This window comes from Simochromis diagramma, unplaced genomic scaffold (genome assembly GCF_900408965.1).
Source record: "Simochromis diagramma unplaced genomic scaffold, fSimDia1.1 OVJJ01000692.1, whole genome shotgun sequence".
NCBI classification, from domain to species: domain Eukaryota; kingdom Metazoa; phylum Chordata; class Actinopteri; order Cichliformes; family Cichlidae; genus Simochromis; species Simochromis diagramma.
In genome coordinates, this window is record NW_024387485.1 from 845,197 (window position 1) to 864,754 (window position 19,558).

The window sequence follows — 19,558 nt, forward strand, 5'->3', positions numbered from 1 at the left end:
CTGCTGTCAGCAGGAAAGCCTGCCACTCGTATCCTCCTGAACACAGACTCTCCTTACAGCTTTTATACGTTTCCATCCACGGTCCGCTGTAGAATGATCGTTTCAGAGTTCAGCTCAGCTCAGTTCATGAATTCATTTTCCATTTGACCTGAATTTCACTCAATGTTGGATGCAGTGGTGCAAAGCATGTCACCACTGGACTGTAGAGCAGTGGAGGCGTGTTCTCTGGAGTGACGAATCACGCGTCTCTATCTGGCAGTCCATTGGAGGAGTTTGAAGGTTTCCAGGAGAGCGGTACTAGTCTGACCGAGTGTAAAGGTTGGTGGAGGGGGGTTATGGTGTGCGGGTGTTTTTCAGGACTCGGTTCCTTGGTTCTACTGAAAGGAACTCTTAATGCTTCTGCATACTGAGACATTTTGGACAATTTCAGCTCCCAGCTTTGTGGGAGTAGTTTGGGGATGGCCCCTTCCTGTACCGACATGACTGCACACCGGTGCACGAGGCAACATCATATTAAACCCTGCAGACTGTGAAAGCAATGTCAAGTTCATATCCGTGTGAAGGCAGATGAGTGAATACATTTGGCAGTGTAGGTATGATCCTTCATATCATGAGTCTAAAGGTAAAAATAGGTAAGAGTCCAGCTTCAAAAATTCATTTTATTCTGTCTACGATCTTTAAACTGACTGACACACGTTTATTTTCTCAGCCTCCTGGATTAAAATGGAGCTTCTGCTCTTTATTTACCTGTTGCTGAGGTGAATGTAGTTGATGGCTGAGAGCTTGGTTGGTGACAGTTTTCTTTGTCTTTCATCAACATGTATAATGATTACTCAGACTTTTGGTGTAACAACCTGCTGTCAGGCCTGTAAATGCAGCTATTTTACTTCACTTCCTAATTAGACCTCATTACATGGATCATAGCGTTGTGTTATTTCTCCGGCCTGTTTTTAAGCTCATTATGTAAAGAAAGGAAACAAATCATGCTTTGTTGCTGTGGATAATTTTTTAAATTCTATTCCAATTATTTATAAAGCACCAAATCACAACAAAACAAATCAATCAAAGCAACGAGAGTCATCTCCATCAATTCAATTATTATGCAAATTATTTGACCACAGCATCCATTTGTATTTAGTAAAAAACTACAAACTACATTTGTTTAGTGTCCAGCTCTTAACCAGCGGATTGATCTGGTTCGCATTTCTGGCTGATTTCAGATTTGACTGAATTTGTAAATTAATTTCTTTTTGATCATGAAGTATTTGTTGCTGGTTAGTTAACATGTTGTGTAAGTGTACAGTATGTGGATTTAGTTCAGGGGATTAAGAGTAATCCACTTTAACACTTACCAGCTCCCTCCATATGCTGCCAGTGTCCCTGCAGTCCTCACATGGCCCTGCTGCCTGAGGACCCTCGATGGGCTTCTGAAAAAACAAACAACACAAAATAAATTGGAGGTTTTGGGTTGAAAATAACGAGTGAGCTAAACGGCTCTGAAATATCTCATTTGTGTTACGTAATGTTCAAGTGTTTAGGGTTATGATGACGCATCCTAGTGTGATTTCAGTTTTCAATGAGGTGTGCAGAACAGAGTCGGACTCGCTTCATTAACAGAATAATCGATCGTCACAGACCCTCTGGGAATGGAGGCTAACCTGATTTTGTTTTCAGGTGTTAGCTCATTTTGCTTTCTCTGAGCATTTCAGTCTAATGATGATAAGCAGCACACTGATTAAGAGTGAACGTTTTGCCCTGTGGCCCCATGCCTTAAACAGATGTGTTGTTCTTTGGGTTTATTTATCCAGCATCCTGTGCAGATTTGTCCTCCTTCCACAAACACAACTGATGAGCCCTTAGTTCATGATGACCCGAAATGCTTCCTGTTTAGTGAACACCCACAGAAGGTTTTGGCATGGACAGTGAGCATTGCAGCACAGGTACACACGGCTCAGGATTATAAGATTATCCTTCAAAAAAACCATCGCAGCTCTATTTACAGCTTTGTTATGACCACAGCCAGTATATAAATGCTGTGAGGAGAGTGGCTGCATGACTGAGACCGCACTTCTTTCTTCTTCTGAAACAGGGTAAGAGCTGGCAGCAAACATGAGCACGCACTGTAGCAAAAACCTTTCTATGAAAGTACTTTTTAACATCTTGAAAGCTTTTCCTGGTTTAACTGTGTGTAGAAGAGTGTGCGTTTATTCTTTTAGATGTGTTAAAATGTAACTTCAGATTACACTCATAAATCCTCACGTTGATGTAAAATAACTCTTGAAAGTGTTAAAAATTTAGAACACAAGACTTCATGCAACGACTTAAAGAACAGTGAATGATAGTCCAGTTATACTCTACACATCGTTGTATAAATATCTGAAAGGCAGTGCAGCAGCATTGCTGATACTGACATGCTGTGGCTGGAGCAGTGTCGGTGACTGAAGAATAATACAAGTCACAGATTTACTGAACGGTGGAGGGACCTGCTATGGTGTTTGATTTGGAGATATCATTAGGCTGGAAAGTGCTCTGTCGTCCAAGCTGGTCACTGCCAGTAGGTACGGAAGGTTCCTCGTGAATTAAATGACTGATGTGAGGGTGGAAAACAATCCTCTGTATTTATTGTGCCATTTACGTAAGTATGAGGGAGCGATGAGGCCTGATCAGGAGCTAAATGTGCTCAGTCTCACCTTTGAAAATTGAAACAGGTTTTACTTGATGGCACGTTTTGATCCCTGGGTGCTGCATGCTGATTCACGATCATGTGTCATAGCTGACCTTTGACTTTAGTTTTGGAATAGAGACTATTAGCATACAGAAGTCGTAAAAAAATAGATAAAACTATTTTCATGTTTGAACTTTTTAAAGATGAATGCAACAGCGGCCGAGCCAGCGGAGGGCTCCAAGCCTGCTCCTCCTAAGTTCAAGCAGAAGGGATCTCGGCAGTTTAAGAGCAAAGCTCCCAAACCTGGACGGAAGGGGTGAGTTGAGTAATTATTTACACTTATACATCAGTTTCTTGTACTTTCTTTGAATACTTTCCATCTGCTTTTCCAAAAGCTTTGACAATGATGTCCCAGGGATGGAGGAGCCTGGAGGTGAGTGTGATTATTATGTTTATTATGAAGCTGTTTTATGTTTAAATCTTATGCTTGGCTTTTATTTTTCTTACCTTGCAGACTCTGCAGTGGTCTGTCCCTGGGAGGCCTTTGGTGACATGGAGCTGAGCGACTTGGCTCAGTTTGGCGTTGTCTAAACCCACCAGCAGACATGTGTGAATGTTTGGAACATCTCTGTGGTTCCTAATGTAGAGGATGCTCCTCATCCTCTGAGCTTGGCAGTCTCAGGGTCATATGGAGCCTCTGTAACTCTGCTGTAAATGGAGAAAGGAAACAGTGGAACCTTAGATCTGTAAACTATCAAAACAAAATCAAGCAAACTTGCACTGAATTTAAAGGACCCTATTTAACATTTAACAGCCTACTGCTAATAAATCCACAGATTTGTCTTTGCTGAGGACTTTGTGTAGATTAATGTGAAGAAAAACAACTGAATCCATGTTAAGATTTGTGAAATAAGACATGTTAGGCTTAAGTGTATAACAGCCAATAACTAATCCCTGCTACACATGGGTCGCAAACATTTTGCCACTAAACCTGTCGCCCATGGCAACGAACCTGAGCATCCTACCAGTGGCGAACCAATCTGATCTCAGCTTCATAGAGCCAGTGTGAGATCACACGAAGAGACCGAAGAGGCTGACAAGAAGAAAAGTTCTTCAAGATGTTGAACAGCCTAACTGCCACTCATCAAAAACTATTTGCAAGTGTGCTGAGGAGACCTGGTATTTGAGTTTATTTCATAAAATGTTTGAGAATTAAAAACTATTTATGGCATTTTTCTTGATATTATGTTTTTATGACCAGAAGCTTTCCCTTGACCTCAGAGGAATCTATCTATCTATCTATCTATCTATCTATCTATCTATCTATCTATCTATCTATCTATCTATCTATCTATCTATCTATCTATCTATCTATCTATCTATCTATCTATCTATCTATCTATCTATCTATCTATCTATCTATCTATCTATCTATCTATCTATGCTGTTCATACATGCAAGTAAAAAATGTTTATAAACAGAATTTATGACAGCAGAATAATAATCACAGCTTGCTGAAGGTTTAACTGAATGTTGAAAGTTAATGTAAATGTCTTCATAATAAATGGATTGGACTAATTTTTACGTAGTGCTTTTTTATTCTACTGGAGCACTCAAACTGCTTTAAAGCACATATTAGCCAGTCCCAGAAGAACACTGGCGTATGTAATAATCCAGTTATGATTACATGTTCTTATATGTTTTTTTCAGGCATGTTTATTTTGTCAGTAGAGAGCGTAGACACTCAAAAGCTTTTAGTCTGTGTAGACGAGCACTCCCCTGGGAAATCAAAACTGAACTGAGAGGTCTGTGACTGTCAGGTAAGCCTAATATTTTGGCACTGGCCTGTGAGTTGACATATCCAGTTTAATTGTATTAAACATACATTGGTTGTAAATAATAAATTAACATAAATGTGTAGAAGTGAGAAAAATGACAAAAGAGGTCATCTTTTCATAAATATTTCAGGGTAGCCTCATCATGTTCCACCATCTTTAGTCCATTTGACTACATGGTAGCGTCAAAGCCCTTCAAGAAGTAAGTCTTGCTGAGACGTAGCCGTGAGAGGAGAACAATAACTTTTGTTTGAGTGGTCAAAAGGACATTATTGTCACATTATTGTGTTGGTGGAGTGAGGAGCAAACAACACTATTTCTAGAAATGGTAAATGGACTCGTTCTTATATAACGCTGCTCTACTTCAGTGTCCTCTATACAACATGTCTCATTCACACACTTTTTTCTAAGCCCTCTAACTGACATTCACACTCTGACAAACACATCAGCAGCCGGTCGGTGTTCAGTATCTTGCCCAAGGATACTGTCAGAGGACATTATAACCTTTTACTCACTACGTGATTAGTATTTTCACCAAGTACTTTTTTACTCTTATTTGAGTAACTTTTTTGAAGACTAATATTTTAATGTAATGCTACTCTTACTTGAGTACAATTTTTGGATACTCGACCCACCTCTGGATACTGTGGCATACAGACTGGAGCAGCCAGCGATCGAACCATCATCATTGTTATTAGTAGATGACCTCCTGCCACAACCACAGCAAAGAAACCCATCATCTATTGGTCTTATAGCATCAGCTGGACTTGAGACATGACGTATCAGGGAAACTGGATATGTGAAATCATTGAAAGTGCCTTAAACTTATTATTTATAATGTGCAGCGGGGACATAGATGTACATGTAGATGTCACAGTCAAGGTAACAGCCTTCATGTAACATTACAAAAACGGATGACATGTCACATACCTTTCTGGCACGTTCTGGCTTCAGGATGCCTTAAGCACATTATTTTTGAATTCCAGTTGCCTAGATGATCAGCATCGCCACAGAAAACAATACACTTGTTTGTTTTTAATTTATTTCGATCGTGTGAACAAGATACAGAAGTTCATTTAGCAACGAAAAGAAGAAAACAATGCAATACAAAATAAAGTTAATACATTTCAACATTTCCCAATTGCTAGCCTCGGTAGCCGGGGATCAGTCCACCAGGGCCTCCGCTCCTGGCCGCGCTCGGCACACAATGCACCTGACCCCTATGGCGCCTCCTGCGGGTGGTGGGCCTACAGGAGGATGGGCCCATGTACCTTTTTCGGGCTGCGCCCAGCCGGGCCCCATGGACTAAGGCCCGGCCACCAGACTGTTGCCCTCGGGCACCCTCCCTGGGCCTGGCTCCAGGCTGGCGCTCCAGGTAACCATATCCCAGGCAGGGTGAACTGTTCCCTTAGCCTTTCACTCATAGGGGTCTTCTGAATCACTCTTTGTCATGAGCAATGTCTTTGCCATGGGAGAACCTACCAAGGGGCAAAAGCCCCCGGACAACATAGCCCCTGGGATCCCTGGGACACACAAAACCCTCCACCACAATAAGGTAAGGTAAGAGATAGGGATAGGGTGAGGAGTTCAGCAATCCAGGAGAGGCTCCGAGTAGAGCCGCTGCTCCTCCACATAAAAAGGAGCCAGTTGAGGTGGTTAGGGCATGTGATAAGGATGCCTCCTGGGTGAGCTATTCCAGGCATGTCCCACCAGGAGGAGGCACAGGACATGCTTGAGAGATTATATCTCTTGGCTGGCCTAGGAACGCCTTGGTGTTCCCCCTGGACAAGCTGGACAAAGTGGCTGGGGAGAGGGAGGTCTGGGCTTCTCTGCGTAGGCTGCTGCCCCCGCGACCCGGCCCCAGAGAAGTGGTCAAGAAGAAGATGGATGGATGGATGGATGGATGGATGGGCATTCGAACATTGCTTCACCTGTTCTGATTCAATTACATATGGAAAAGGAGTGGGGAGAAGTGACACTTATTTAACCCCACCCCTTCACCATGAGTTATCTCCCTGCTGTTACAGAATTTCTATTTACAGTTCTTTGAGTGCCATGTTTCTTTCTGCTGCAGCACATATCTAATGACAGACAGGCTGCTAATATCAAAGAGAGCTGGTTTAATTAACCACCTAAGTTACCATTAAGTAGACACCACAGTATTCACTGCTGTTGGCACATTGATGACATGCAATGCCAAACTTTCAGACGTGTTATAACAAGATGTTGCTGATTAAAAGTCAAGAGATTAGCAAATTAAAAGATTAACGTGTCACTAACCTGCCACGCCCTGTCAGGTTAGTGAGAGCGAGGCTAAGCAGCAGTCCAAAGCTCTTCAGTTTGACTGTGCAAGCAGACGCCTTGCAGTCATTTCTGCAGAACTTCCATACAAACACACTTGGGGTTTTTTCCTTCAAGCTGGCAGAGGCCATGGGACAAGAAGAAAGTCACAATGAGGAGATGGACTTGGCAAGGATTCATGAGCTGTGTGTCATTTTCATGAAGGAGTGTCCAAGCGGTGCCCTGCACCTGCATGAGTTCAAGAAGATCTTTGGAGTTCCAAGCAGCTCTGTAGAGGAGTCCCTTTTCATAGAAACAATATTCAACTCGTTCGACACAAACAAGGTAAAAAGACGGAACAATTTGTCTTTGTAAAAATCAATGTACAACTTCACTGTAAATGTACCTTTTTGTTATTTTTAAACAGGATAACACACTGGATTTCCTCGAGTATGTGGCAGCACTTCACTTGATCTTACGAGGTAATCTTGAAGATCGGCTCAAGTGGTCCTTCAAGATGTATGACAGTGATGGAAACGGCAGGCTGGACAGGACGGAGGTGAAACGGCTTGTCAGGGTAAGATAAACTGTGTGATTCAAAGTTTTCCTGCACGGCTTTTCTTTTCATTTTGAACAGTATGTTAAGAGTGAAGATTTGTAGAAAAGGAGGATCATCTGTGTGTAATCTGTCTTAACTGTGAGAAGTTACCTGGTTTCATAACACAAATCTTTTCAAGACAGCTTAAAGTACTACTCCTGTGCACCAGATTAGGCCCAGGGGTCATGTAATGTAGCCTCACGGGACATTAGATGAACACATAATGAGGCCATTCTGGGAGGCTGCTGTTGTAATTTACTTGAAGCTTCTAAATTTGGAGACATAAATGCTGGTCATTTATGGTAAAAGAAAACTTTAAACACTTTTTATTGTTTTTTTCTTGAAATAACAAATCTTAGTAATTCTAAGTCATTAGTTTGTTAACTGATGTTAAAACAATCTTATTTGTGAGCAAACAGACCAAGTGTGTATACAGCTAGCCTTTTTTGGTGTTTGTGTGCGTGTGTGTGTGTGTGTGTGTGTCAGACCACAACACAATATGCTGTCTGCACCTGGATCTTTTTTCAGCTATGCATCATATTTAGCAAATCACAAAGAAACAAAACTTTGGCAGAGTCGACCCTGTCAGAACACAATAAACTTTCCTGTCAGCATATTGGAGGACAACACACTGTATATTTAGGAGATTAGATCTAAATTGAATGTGAGTGTGCTTGATCATCATTTCATGTGTCTCATGCAGATTCTTTACAAAATCAAACTCCACATGACTCACATAAGCATGACTCCATCCCAAATCTGTGACCGAATCTTCAAGCTGGTTGACCAGAATAATGATGGTGAGTGTAAACCACTGCACTATGTTGTGAATATGCTGTGATTGTTCTGAATATCTTAGACATGAGACGTAACATGTCTCATGGTCTCATGTCACTGTAGTTTGTTCCTATACTGACTTCATATATGTTCTGTTTTCATTTCAATGTATCCAAAATAGTAAATCACCACAACCTAATACGAGTTTATCGTTAACTACCCACTTTTAGTTTTAAGTATTTAGATGTTCCAGTTGTCTCTTCTAAGGAAGAGACAAGTGTAGAGACAGGTGTAGTAAAATATGAATCTAATCATAAACTCTGAGGTGATGGAGTCTTGGAGCTTCTTCTGAGAGCCTCTTTAATCATCTCTGAGTATATCGTCATCACTGGAGCTCTGATACTTGGATTCACTGTGGCAAAAAGAGCAGAGCTTCAATCTTCATGCAGTGGACTGTGTAATATGAATGCATCATTGTGGACAATATAAAGAAAGGATTTTTAAATGAGCTTTGTTCACTCTGTCACTGTCATAGACAGAATAAAGATCTGATTAAAAAATATGTACATTTCTTTATACTGCCATAATTTATATTAGATATTGAAATCTGAGTATTCAGCTCTAACCTGACAGGACAAACTGTAGGTGACAGACACTGAACATTAGCAACGAGAGAACATGGCTCGCTGATGGATCTGTGGTGGTGACTCAGACAGTAATAGAGTCTGACGTGAATCCACCCTTAATAAGCTTGTTTTTAGTAACTAAAATCTGTTTTTATGTCAGAACATTTTATTGTTTCAGCAGTTGTTGTGAAGTTGTTCTTCTTAACTAGAAATAATTCTGCCATCGTGCACTCTCCTTGCCCTCTTTCAGTTTTTATTCCTGAGCTGTGCACTCATTCTTATAAATTCAAATAAAATACAGATTTTACTTTTGGATTCAACTTCAGATATCATGTCTGCTTCATTTGTCATTAAATAGCAAGGAGGCAGACCTTACCTGGCCATGAAAGTGGTTGTCGGTCAATTGTCCCATTCATTTTGAGCCTTTAAACTGGGGCACTGTTTCTAGAAAAAGCTGTAATTCTTAAACATTTAATGCAAAAAAAAAAATAAAATAAGACCCCTTGAATTAAAGCTGCAACTCAGTTACATTTTGATTATTTAATGTACAATTGCCTGTAATGGTGTAACACTGCAAAAATGTGACTTTTTCCCAAACATCATAGAAGCCGCGGTATAAAGTCAACAGTGTGGATCGTGTTTTTGTGCCCAACAGGTGAGATAACCTTGTTGGAGTTCATGGAGGGAGCTCAGAAGGATGAATGGGTCATGAACCTACTGAAGCTTGATGTCAACGCCACCGGCTGGGTCATTCACAACTGCGGCAGACTGGAATCAGCCACATGATTTATTTGGAGGCCGACAGAGTGGTGCTATCTACATACCTGAGGTTTAAAAGTTTGCCTTTGTCTCCACGTTCATCTCCCTGCAACTTGGAGCTGGAGCACAGTGAACTGTTTCATAGCTGCAGTTCAGCGGGGGTGGTTGGTCCAACAGTCCAACAGGCATTGCTTTGTGTCTGTGGTCCGAGCTTCTTATCAGACTTATTTTTCAAAATGTCAAAACTGGAAAAAAATAGCACTTAGCTTCAGGCAGACTCCATGTCATTTCACTGGACAATATCCAAAAACAGGTGAAAAGAAAAAGAAGAGAAAAAATAGAACAAAAAGAAAAGAAATGTGTGCAATGACTTTAGTTAATCACACACTGTTTCAGGATATCAAGCAACATTTGTCCAGCTAAAGAAATCGAAACTCACAAAACGTCTTGTTAAATGCAGCTGATGTAAATTCATATTCATGTGTTATTATTATATTCTTAGATCCATAATGGTTACCCATACAGGATCATATCTTATAAATATATTTATACAGAGAGACAGTTAATTTACACTGTCAACAAAAAACTGAAGCACACCTTATTTAAGCATATTTATATATGATTAGTTATTATGATGAGGCTGTATACTCTTGATTTGGACATTATACATGAACCTCTTCTGTTGGTAGTGTTCAATCATCAGAGTAATGTAATGAAAGATACTTACAGTCATGTGAAAAAGACATTTCTGATAGGACTCTGTAGAGTTATGGAGTCATTGTTAGCCTGCGGGTCTTCTTTTCTTTTTTTTCCCCGCCCGCTCATATGTAGTGTTGCTGTGTGCTGTTCTAAAGTGCATGTAAAACACAGGAGAGCATGGTTCCTGCTTCCTGCCAGAGAGCAGCATGGCTCCTCACGAAACCCTCAGTGTCTGCATTTAAAATTGAGGGTAGGGCGCCAGCGCCAGAGGTGGGTTGGAATACACCGACCATCCTCTGGATGCTGTAAAATGTGCCCACCCCCAAGGCCCTATATGTATGTGTTATGTGAGAGTGTGAGTAATGTGGATGTCTAGGTTGCAGAATAAAATTGAGGCACAGGCGGGTCTTCTTTTCACAGCAATAACTTCAAGGAATTATTCACTGTGTGAATTTATCAATCTATCCATTCTCTGTTGAGGGATTTTGACCAACTCTTCTTTACAATAGTGTTGATTGAGGTTTGCAAGTAAATAATTTATGCACAGCAGTTCACTCAGACTGAGGTCTGGATTTTAACTGTGCTGAGTCAAAACTTTGACACCTTCTTTTTTAGCCTTTATGTGCTGGTGTGCTTGGATCCGTGTTCTGTTGTATGACCCAGTTTTAGCCAAGCTTTAGCTCTTGGATAGATGGCCTCACATTTGACACTAGAACACTTTGGAACACAGAGTTTTCCATGACTGCAAGTGATCCAAGCCCAAATCATCACCCCTCCACCACTGTGTGCTTGACAGTTGGTATAGACTGTTTCTGCTGTGCTGTTTCTTCTTCGGTGAGGTATGTTATGGTTAAACTTGTCCACTTTAGTGTCATATATGTAAAGGACATTCTGGAAGTCTTCTAGTTTGTTCAGATGCAACTTTTCCCACCTAAGAGTGCTGCCAGAAAGTCTAAGAACATTATTAAAGAAAAGACAATAACAGATAACAATAACACTGTATTATGTCATGCAGGAGTGTGCCAAAGGAGGCAGCGTAACACTGAATGTGAGCATGACTTTTGTTTCTTTGTTGCACTTGGAATCTTTGTCACGTGTAATAATGTATCCATTTAAACTTATTACAACAACTTCTTTTGCCCTTTTACAGCAAAATAAAACATATTTTGTTCACAGCAAGTTGTATTTCTGCCATTTTATCATTTGGCAAGAGAGACTAAAAGAAACTTTCTGATGAAACCAGGCAATATGGTAAAAAACAAACCAAAACAAGGAGCTGAGAGATACTAAAACTGGTATAATTATCTGTGGATTTGTCACTTTATGTACAAATTACACTACATACTGTACATGTGGGATGACATAGGACAGGACAGGAGATTATTTTGCACTTGGTGCCATCAAACTATCATCTGATTTCAGGAGAATACTCGAAAATATATGTGGCCTCAACATATATAGAGTTAAGTTCATCAGCACAGATATTTCTGTAGTGTTTCACTTCCTGTTTGGACATCAAAAGATTTCCTGGTGAACTTGAAAGATCATTTATATGAAATGTGCAATTATTTTATTAATAAAATATATATATATATATTTATATATATTTTTTACATCATGTTGCATTTTCTTCGTTTTTCATACTGTACTAGTTACTCACTCAGGTCAGCAGTTTGTACACATCTACGCTGAAGCCCAGTTACGTCTTTTAAAGCTGTGAAAGTCAAACAAAACTCCCTGTAATTTTTGATATTTAAACATTTTCTTCTTTAATATCAGAGATGAAAGCTTTACTAACTTTCATTTAAACTTAACAACATTTCTGTTTTCATAAGTGAATTGTAGTGTCTTGTTATTGTGTTTTCTCCATGTGCAGGAGTTCAGGTGGTAGATGTCTGTCTGTACAAAAGACAGCATCATATATAAAAAAGACATGAAGCTATGAATGCACTGAAGGTCTAACAGTTAATTCCAAAAAACTCTCAAGTTCATTAAACCTGATTTCTCAAATCCAGGGAACTTGGAACACTGAGATTTCCTTCACTGTATGTCAAATAACTAATTGGTCAACTTTACTTTATTTCATGAGCAGGTTTCATGCTGCAGATTTGACGAACCTGCATTCCAAAAGTGCATAATTTAGGTATCTCTGATACGTTTATGGCAGACACTTGTAATTATAGTGATAAATCATCCAATTCTAAATTCTAAATAATTTTAAAGTTTACAGTTGCAGAGGACCAGACAAGCCCAACGTGATCTCATGGAATTTGGTATAAATGGCATTTCAAGCACATTTAGCATGTAATATCTATAAATTTTAAGCCAATTCTAAGGTTGACATCAAGTTTATTTCCTTGTGTGATATAATTAAATATGGTCTAACTTTTGGTAACTTTTGCATATGGCTTTAAAAAGTAAGCTGTTAGCTATACTCGTTTTTTGTGTTGTAAAATTGGGCATTAACATGGAAGTCTATGTGGATTTGGAGGCAGTCTCAATTTTTGTCATTTTACTTTGGCCATATTTTTCAGTCCTGAGGGTTGTTCCTTGTGTCTCACTAGTGTTTAGCATGTCTAAACTCACAGCGCTGTGTTTTTTGCTGCATTAGATGCTTGATTTCAGCGAATAACAGGGACAGACATGGGCAGTAACCAGCTGGTTAAAAGTGTGGAACATGCAGCTGCCAAAAGACATGAACAACTTCTCTCAGGAGTTTAAATAAAACATAAAATAAAGATGGAGTTTGGCGCCTTGCACTTACCACTTTTGAATAAGTAAATGTGTGTGTTTGTACTCAATTTGTAACCAAGTGGTTAATAGCCAAAAGAGTTTTACTGATAAATGCAGAGTTAAGCAGATTAAAAAGGTTGCACACCTCTGTGGTCATTTTTAAAATAGCCAGTTGTATGTAGCATTGGATACGTTACAGCATACTGCCTACATTATATGTATGTTTATATGTAATGTAAACGTATTGTTCTTACTGTTAGTCGCAAAAAACCAAAAAACGATTATTAACAACACGCTCCCTTTAAGGGTTGCCATAGTGGATATCCTGCCAACATATCCTGTCCCTCCTCTTTTGTCATACCAAACCTCTGCATGTCCTTCTTTGCTATATCCATGAATCTTCTCTTTGGTCTTCCTTATTTCTTCTTAACTAGTTGCGCCATCCTTTGTCCAGTATGTCCACTATTACTCCTCTGCACATATCCAAACCACCCTAACCTTACCTCTCTTGCTTTTTCTCCAAACCACGTGAATACCAAGGTTGAGCGGTTGGGGGGAGAAAGGCAAGGTGATGACAATTTGAATTTTGTTGTTTTGATTTCTTGAAATACAGAAAGAAATCTGTTGAAATACTTAGAGAAAGCAAAGAGTCATTTTAGTTTTTATCGTTTAAAAAAGGAGAAAAAAAGAAATATCAGATTGAAAGTGGTGCTTGATAAAACTATTGTGGTGACACATTCCTATCCAACAAAATTAGGGTTCAGCAAAGGGCCGTTTAAACGAAAGCGGAAATGGTATGACGATCATTCTCTTGGTCGCTGGTTTCTCTTTGATAAGGATTGGAGAGTACAGCATGCCTATCCCAGTGTTTAAATTTAAACGTTTAGCTAATGGAAGACTTAACTCCTTTATTGTGGACAAATGCATTATTTTTATATGCAATGTGTAACTCGTTAATAATTATACACAGATGGGTACCCTCCGGACTCCCGCAAAGATAACAGAAATGCGCATGCGCATTGTCATCCCAATTGTCTATTGACAAACGTGAGCAATCTGTCCCGTTTCACTTTAGTCGTCAAGAAGAATAAAAATGTAATATTGCAGGATTTGTTTAACGTGGCGATCTTTGAAGTGGATTCTTCATGACTTTGTGAACTCGGTGAGCTGTTGAAAGAAATGTTTTACCGGGTATAAGACGCATGACATAGCGAATTTCTCGTGCGGCCAGGATGAAATTCAGAGCTAACTATGTTAGCATGTAGCTGCATAGCTGACAAGATTAAGTTAGCTGGTTGGATTAGCGTTAGCTATAACTGGTCATTTAAAAAAAAAAACCCGACCGACCTGCACGGGGCAGCCCCTAAAGACCTGCTGCTGAACGAAGTGCGAAGCGTTATGAGGTCGGATGACTTGTGGTACGGGACGGTCAGTTGTAAGAATTGCTGATCCCGGCTGCTAACTCAAGCTCGGCTAATGTCGAGCAAACGTTAGAGACGCTACATTTCTTATTTTTCCTCCTGTAACATGGCGATTCTATTATGAATTTAGTGTGTGTATAATCACCATATAAACGCGAGGTTGTGTTTCAACAATGTTTGCCTGCAGTAGCTTAAACCGTGCTCCTAATTTCCATATATTAGGCAAACTAGGAGGATTTAAGGATAAAATACCACACATTCCCAGTCTGACCGGGAATGATTCTGCGTTATAGACTTCATGCAGACTTCAGTTGTTCTTCTTGCTTGTGGCTCATTGTTGCTTGAAACTTGTGTTTGTAGGTATAATTCGCAGAAACCTAAAAAAGTCCTGAAATTCATGAGAAGCTACACTGTGGCATGAATCGGAAAACCAGTTTGACCTGATATTTCCACCTTGCGTCACGTGGGTTGGACGGTTCAGCGAGCTGAATGAATTTGGCTGATCATGCACCCTGTTGGTGCCCTATGTGAAGCACAGGGCCTCGAGTCGTGGTCAGTTTAAGCCTACATTTAGTCTCGCAGTGGTTTGAGTGGAAGATCAACACCTGTCGGTCTGGGTTTAAGGAAGGACATGCCTTTTGTTGCTCCAAATCAGCTGATGGCCTTTTGGAAAGTTAGAAAGTCTTTACAGTTATATTTAAATCTATCCTTGGTCACCATCCAAACAGCCCATTGTCTGACTTGGCATAGCTTTATCCTGTTAGCTCAGGTGACCTGAAAACCTTCCTGCACTCCTCAGTCAATCACTCAGATATTCTAGAGTGCTAGTAAATATTTTAAGAGCGGACATTGCGAGCACAGTCTTGTGTTGCCTGTAATGCTGTGACCGCTGACCTTCTAATTCATTTACATTATTATAGGCTTTTGTTGTCAATTATAAACATTTTTTTAGAGAACTTTAGGCTCAGATTAAATAGCGTTTCTGACATAAAGCCCGTTTCATAAGGGCAACCATCTCCACACCCTAGGCAGCAGCTGACTCACTTGCATCACCACAAGGCTTTAATAGTTCTTCTAAAGGTTTACTTAGTGAAATCTTATGACTTGTACTTCTTCCACGTAGTCCTTCCTGAACAAAGGCTGACTTTGAGTCCCCCTGGCTCATCCTGAACTAAACAAAAGTGAGTCTGAAGAGGCTAAAGTGCACCACTGTAAGAGAGGTGACGAGTGAATGCAAAGAAATGGGTTTTATCCTCATTAGACTGTTTTGTTTTGAGAGTTGTTGGATGCCAAAATCCTTGCTGATATGAAAGAAATGAGATAATTAGCCCAGCATATTGCTTTGGATGATTCACAGTTCCATCTAATCATTATTTAGCTTCTGCTGAGCCGTAATGCAGGCCCTCATTTTATCCTATCTGAAACAAGATATACTGCTCCTTCCCGTTCACCCCTTCTTCTTCTACTCTTTGTAAACAGAAGTTTGAACAGCAGGTGGGTGGGGCTTTTAGGCTCACCATCAGAGCGGTGTGCCCGAGGTGACCATGGTACAAATATCTGTTCGTTGCCGTTATACAGAACCAAGATAAAAAACCAAAACAAAACTGCCTCTTGGAAGTATTTGTACTTACACTGAGCAAATTGTTGAATATGAATATTCACCATAGCAGTGAAAAAAGATGGGATGGGATGTAGAGGTGTGTGCCGTAAGATGTGATGAATAATACATGCAGATTTTCTTCTTGTAACACACTGAAGAGAACTGAAAGGGGACACATTGTTACTCTGTGAATATTTACTTTTTGTGTTGATGTTTCAGGTCCAAGAGTAACCATGCTTAAATGGTTTTCTGGTGAAGAGGGAGAGCCTGGCTCTGGAGTAAGTACACATGTGCTCATTTCCCATTCCTCGAAGGCTCAGTAATCACTGATTATCACCGATAACAAACTATATTCTGAAAGATTACACAAGCATTAAGCCCTTTGGCACACTGGAACACTGGACTGTTTCCAGATTTTGCCTCCATCACCTTTTCAAAACCACAGCTGCTACAAATGCTACAGAGTAACCTTTCTATGTACCTGACAGCATTTTTCACACTGTGATGAATCATTTCATGTCATCTCACGTGGTGTCATTATTATATAAAAGGCATTAAATTAGCTGAAAGGAAACCTGGTGTAAGCTATGCAGTGGGACTGCTGGCTTTGACTTGGCTGCCTGTGAGGGCGCGGAGTCACTGTTAAAGCTTAAAGCTCCTCACATCCGGATCCTCTTTGCTTTATAGCTCATATGTTGACATTCGGATTAGTTCTGACTAACTGATGTAATCAGTGTCAATTTGCAAATCATATTGTACATTTTCTGCACTCTATTATAATATTACAGTACTATTACTGCATTATCATTCTAATACTTCTCACTCATATATATGTTCAGTCTCTGCATACTCTACACAGTTTCTAAACAAAGCAGCATTTTGTGTTGCAAATAAACATGAAGGCACTCACTGCAACATTATCAGTGTTCCTTTCACTGACTCACCACCTCGTCCGTCTCTTCTCAGGGCTCGGGCTCTCCACCCAGCCATGCTGGTGGCGGAGAGATTCCTGTGGAAGAAATGGCAGAGAGGCTGACCCAGACTGAGCAGCTTGTCACTCAGCTGAAGGAGATGATTCGTGAAAAAGATGCAGCTCTTTGCTCCAAAGATGACCAGCTGAAGGTGGGGACAATTTCTTCTACAATGTTAGTCCAATAAAGAGCTGCGCATCTGGTAGGACAGTGTTGTCCAGTTGTGCCAAACTGGGATCATATTTCTCTGATTAAACCATGAAAAACATGTGCTAGCTTTTGTTATCATACAGTCAGGTCCATTAGTATTTTGATAATTATATATTTCTTGAAATTTTGCCTAACATCATCAGAGTGGAATTTAAATTAAACCATCAATATATGATTGGAGTGCAAACTTTCAGCTTTATTCAAGGGTTTAACAAAAGTATTGCATTACTGTAGCAATTATAGCTATTTAGTTATTTTTATACACAGATACATAGATACATACATCCTCCATTTCACAGGTTTAAAAGTAATTGGACAATCTTATAAAATTTTTAATGCAAGGATTGCTTTTAATAGTTGGATTCACTCTGCCCAAGACCGAGTTACTGGGTTCCCAACCTGTTAGGCAGGCCTCAGCCTGTGGTGCCTGGATGAATATAGCCTAACCCCCTTGAACTTGTGCGTGAGGTTTAGCAATACCAGCTAGATATAGTTGGGGTCTCCCCAGCACATGGCTTGGAAACAGTCTTTCGGACGAGAGAGTCATTTCCTTACGTATTCAGGTCAGAGAACGGATCCTGACCTTTATGCTTATGCACCGAATTACACTGTTAGACAGTTGGGTGAAGAGAGGAGCTGAACTGTCGCCTGTTCATCACCTGGGGGTGATTTGGCTGAAGGTGCTGAAAAGGCTAGACACACCCAAACACATAGTGAGGGTGTACTGGGAGTAGAGCAGGGCGATATGACCAAAAATATTTATCACGATATACATTTGAAAACGATATAACTGATGATATAATTGACACTAGACAAAATACTTTATGACTCCACAACTTTATTAGTGCAAAAAAAAACATCAGTGTATTTTCACTTAAACAAGCAGCTGTTTTTTATGTGCATTAAAGTTATATAAAAATGTAACAGTGCAAATGCAAATTCCTCGCTGACAGTTTAACCAAAAGGCATTTATCCTCAGCATAACCATGTATAATATCCACAAAACTTAAAAAGAGGTTATACACACACAATACGGTAATATTATGTTGAAGCACAGTACGTATCACTCCGCGAGGCTCCTGCCTACGATAGCTGTAATGCTCCGCCTACGATAGCTGTAATGCTCCCACAATCCATCAAGCGGTGCGGCTTCGTAGCTTAGCAAAGTCGCACTAAAACATCTGACAGATTTTCGAGCGTTGTGTACATAAAATCGTTTCGAGGTCAGTAAACACAACCAGAGTTCATACATAAGTCACACGGGATTATAAGGGGCTCTGTCGATTTTCAGAAAAATCAAAAGATGATTTTAAGTGTGCCGTATTTTCCAAACAACACGGTAATAACGACGGCCCGCTAGCATGCGCTACCAAAAATAGTGCTTTGTTGTGTATCTGACGGGCGAAAGCCAAACCAGTTCCACTTTCACCCTTCTCATTCTCCGTCGCCGCCATGCTCTTTCCGCCATGTGTAAACAAAGGCACGGTGCATGCGCGTTTTACCCATATTCTATCGCGGTATTTCATTTTCTTATCGTTGCCCAACGTTATACCGGTATTACCGTGAACGGTATGATATGGCCCAGCCCTAGCTGGGAGCATGTTGCAGTGGCCTGGGTCCACATGAAGTTTAATTCCCACCTCCAGCAGAACTTTGACATCATTCTGAAGAAGGCTGGGCAGACAGGTGCCTGCTCAAATCTGCTGCTGCAAGGTAAGTGTGAAGCGTAGAGCTGCTATTCCTCTATATTGAGAGGTGGTTTGGGCATCTGACCTGACGCTTTCTGGGTGAGGTGTTTTGTACATGTTCTACTTGGAGGAGGCCCTCAGGTCAACCCCGTACACGGTGGAGAGATTCTCAGCCGGCCTGAAAAAGTCTGTGTTCCTCTGGATAGGCTTGTGGACATGTCTGGGCTTTGATGGATTGGCTGAATGTACCAGTTTATCGATTTATTTTTTGCTATCTCTTATTGAATCTTTACAATACAAGTTCAACCTTAGTGCTCAGTTCACTCAATTTCATATCTTTTATCTACTTACTTTCTCGTGGAATGATGAGGGAACAGATGTCTGTAAATCCTAAACTGTTGATACAAGACTTTGGTTAAACACCTCGAGTTGAAGCTGAAAATCTTGAGTTTCATCTTGGTTGTTTGATTAAAAATCTTCTGTGCACACAGAGGCAAATTTGCCATTGTCCAGACACTCGACTCTAACTGTAACTGTATTAGAATCAGATTAGAAGCAAATTCTGAATGAATGTTTGCAAATTCCACCTCTAAAGGTACAGTTGTTAGTTTTAAATAGAGACTGACACGCGCTATTTATAAATGGTGGCCTCAGCTGTTTATCATACAGTAGCCACCATAGCTAGAGATGTACACT

At 40.3% G+C, this 19,558-nt stretch overlaps 3 protein-coding genes across 3 annotated transcripts in view; all 3 read left to right on the forward strand.

Annotated features, from left to right (window-relative positions):
• Positions 1-104: 104 nt before the first annotated feature.
• Positions 105-4,046, forward strand: LOC120724514 (retinal cone rhodopsin-sensitive cGMP 3',5'-cyclic phosphodiesterase subunit gamma-like). Its single transcript, XM_040016741.1, has 4 exons — positions 105-2,090; positions 2,869-2,981; positions 3,061-3,098; positions 3,180-4,046. The coding sequence occupies exons 2-4, from the start codon at positions 2,869-2,871 to the stop codon at positions 3,254-3,256; spliced, it is 228 nt and encodes a 75-aa protein (XP_039872675.1). The 5' UTR covers positions 105-2,090; the 3' UTR covers positions 3,257-4,046.
• A 2,266-nt stretch (positions 4,047-6,312) lies between these two features.
• On the forward strand, positions 6,313-11,414 carry guca1g (guanylate cyclase activator 1g). The gene is made up of 4 exons (XM_040016740.1): positions 6,313-7,125; positions 7,208-7,357; positions 8,082-8,178; positions 9,437-11,414. Exons 1-4 carry the CDS (start codon positions 6,931-6,933, stop codon positions 9,565-9,567), a joined length of 573 nt encoding a protein of 190 aa, XP_039872674.1. The 5' UTR covers positions 6,313-6,930; the 3' UTR covers positions 9,568-11,414.
• A 2,568-nt stretch (positions 11,415-13,982) lies between these two features.
• Positions 13,983-19,558, forward strand: part of LOC120724515 (golgin subfamily B member 1-like) — a 39,554-nt gene continuing 33,978 nt past the window's right edge. Inside the window, 3 exon segments of the mRNA XM_040016742.1 lie at positions 13,983-14,134; positions 16,213-16,271; positions 16,960-17,115. Coding sequence (XP_039872676.1) covers positions 16,227-16,271; positions 16,960-17,115 — 201 coding nt within the window. The 5' untranslated portion in view covers positions 13,983-14,134; positions 16,213-16,226.

What these genes read in the sequence shown, in the direction of transcription:
- LOC120724514 (XM_040016741.1), top strand. Translation starts at nt 2,869, where the DNA reads ATGAATGCAACAGCGGCCGAGCCAGCGGAGGGCTCCAAGCCTGCTCCT. An exon ending in CCCAAACCTGGACGGAAGGG is followed by an intron (nt 2,982 to 3,060) that starts GTGAGTTGAGTA and finishes CTTTTCCAAAAG; the next exon opens with CTTTGACAATGATGTCCCAG. An exon ending in AGGGATGGAGGAGCCTGGAG is followed by an intron (nt 3,099 to 3,179) that starts GTGAGTGTGATT and finishes CTTACCTTGCAG; the next exon opens with ACTCTGCAGTGGTCTGTCCC.
- guca1g (XM_040016740.1), top strand. Translation starts at nt 6,931, where the DNA reads ATGGGACAAGAAGAAAGTCACAATGAGGAGATGGACTTGGCAAGGATT. An exon ending in AGGTGAAACGGCTTGTCAGG is followed by an intron (nt 7,358 to 8,081) that starts GTAAGATAAACT and finishes TGTCTCATGCAG; the next exon opens with ATTCTTTACAAAATCAAACT. An exon ending in GGTTGACCAGAATAATGATG is followed by an intron (nt 8,179 to 9,436) that starts GTGAGTGTAAAC and finishes TGTGCCCAACAG; the next exon opens with GTGAGATAACCTTGTTGGAG.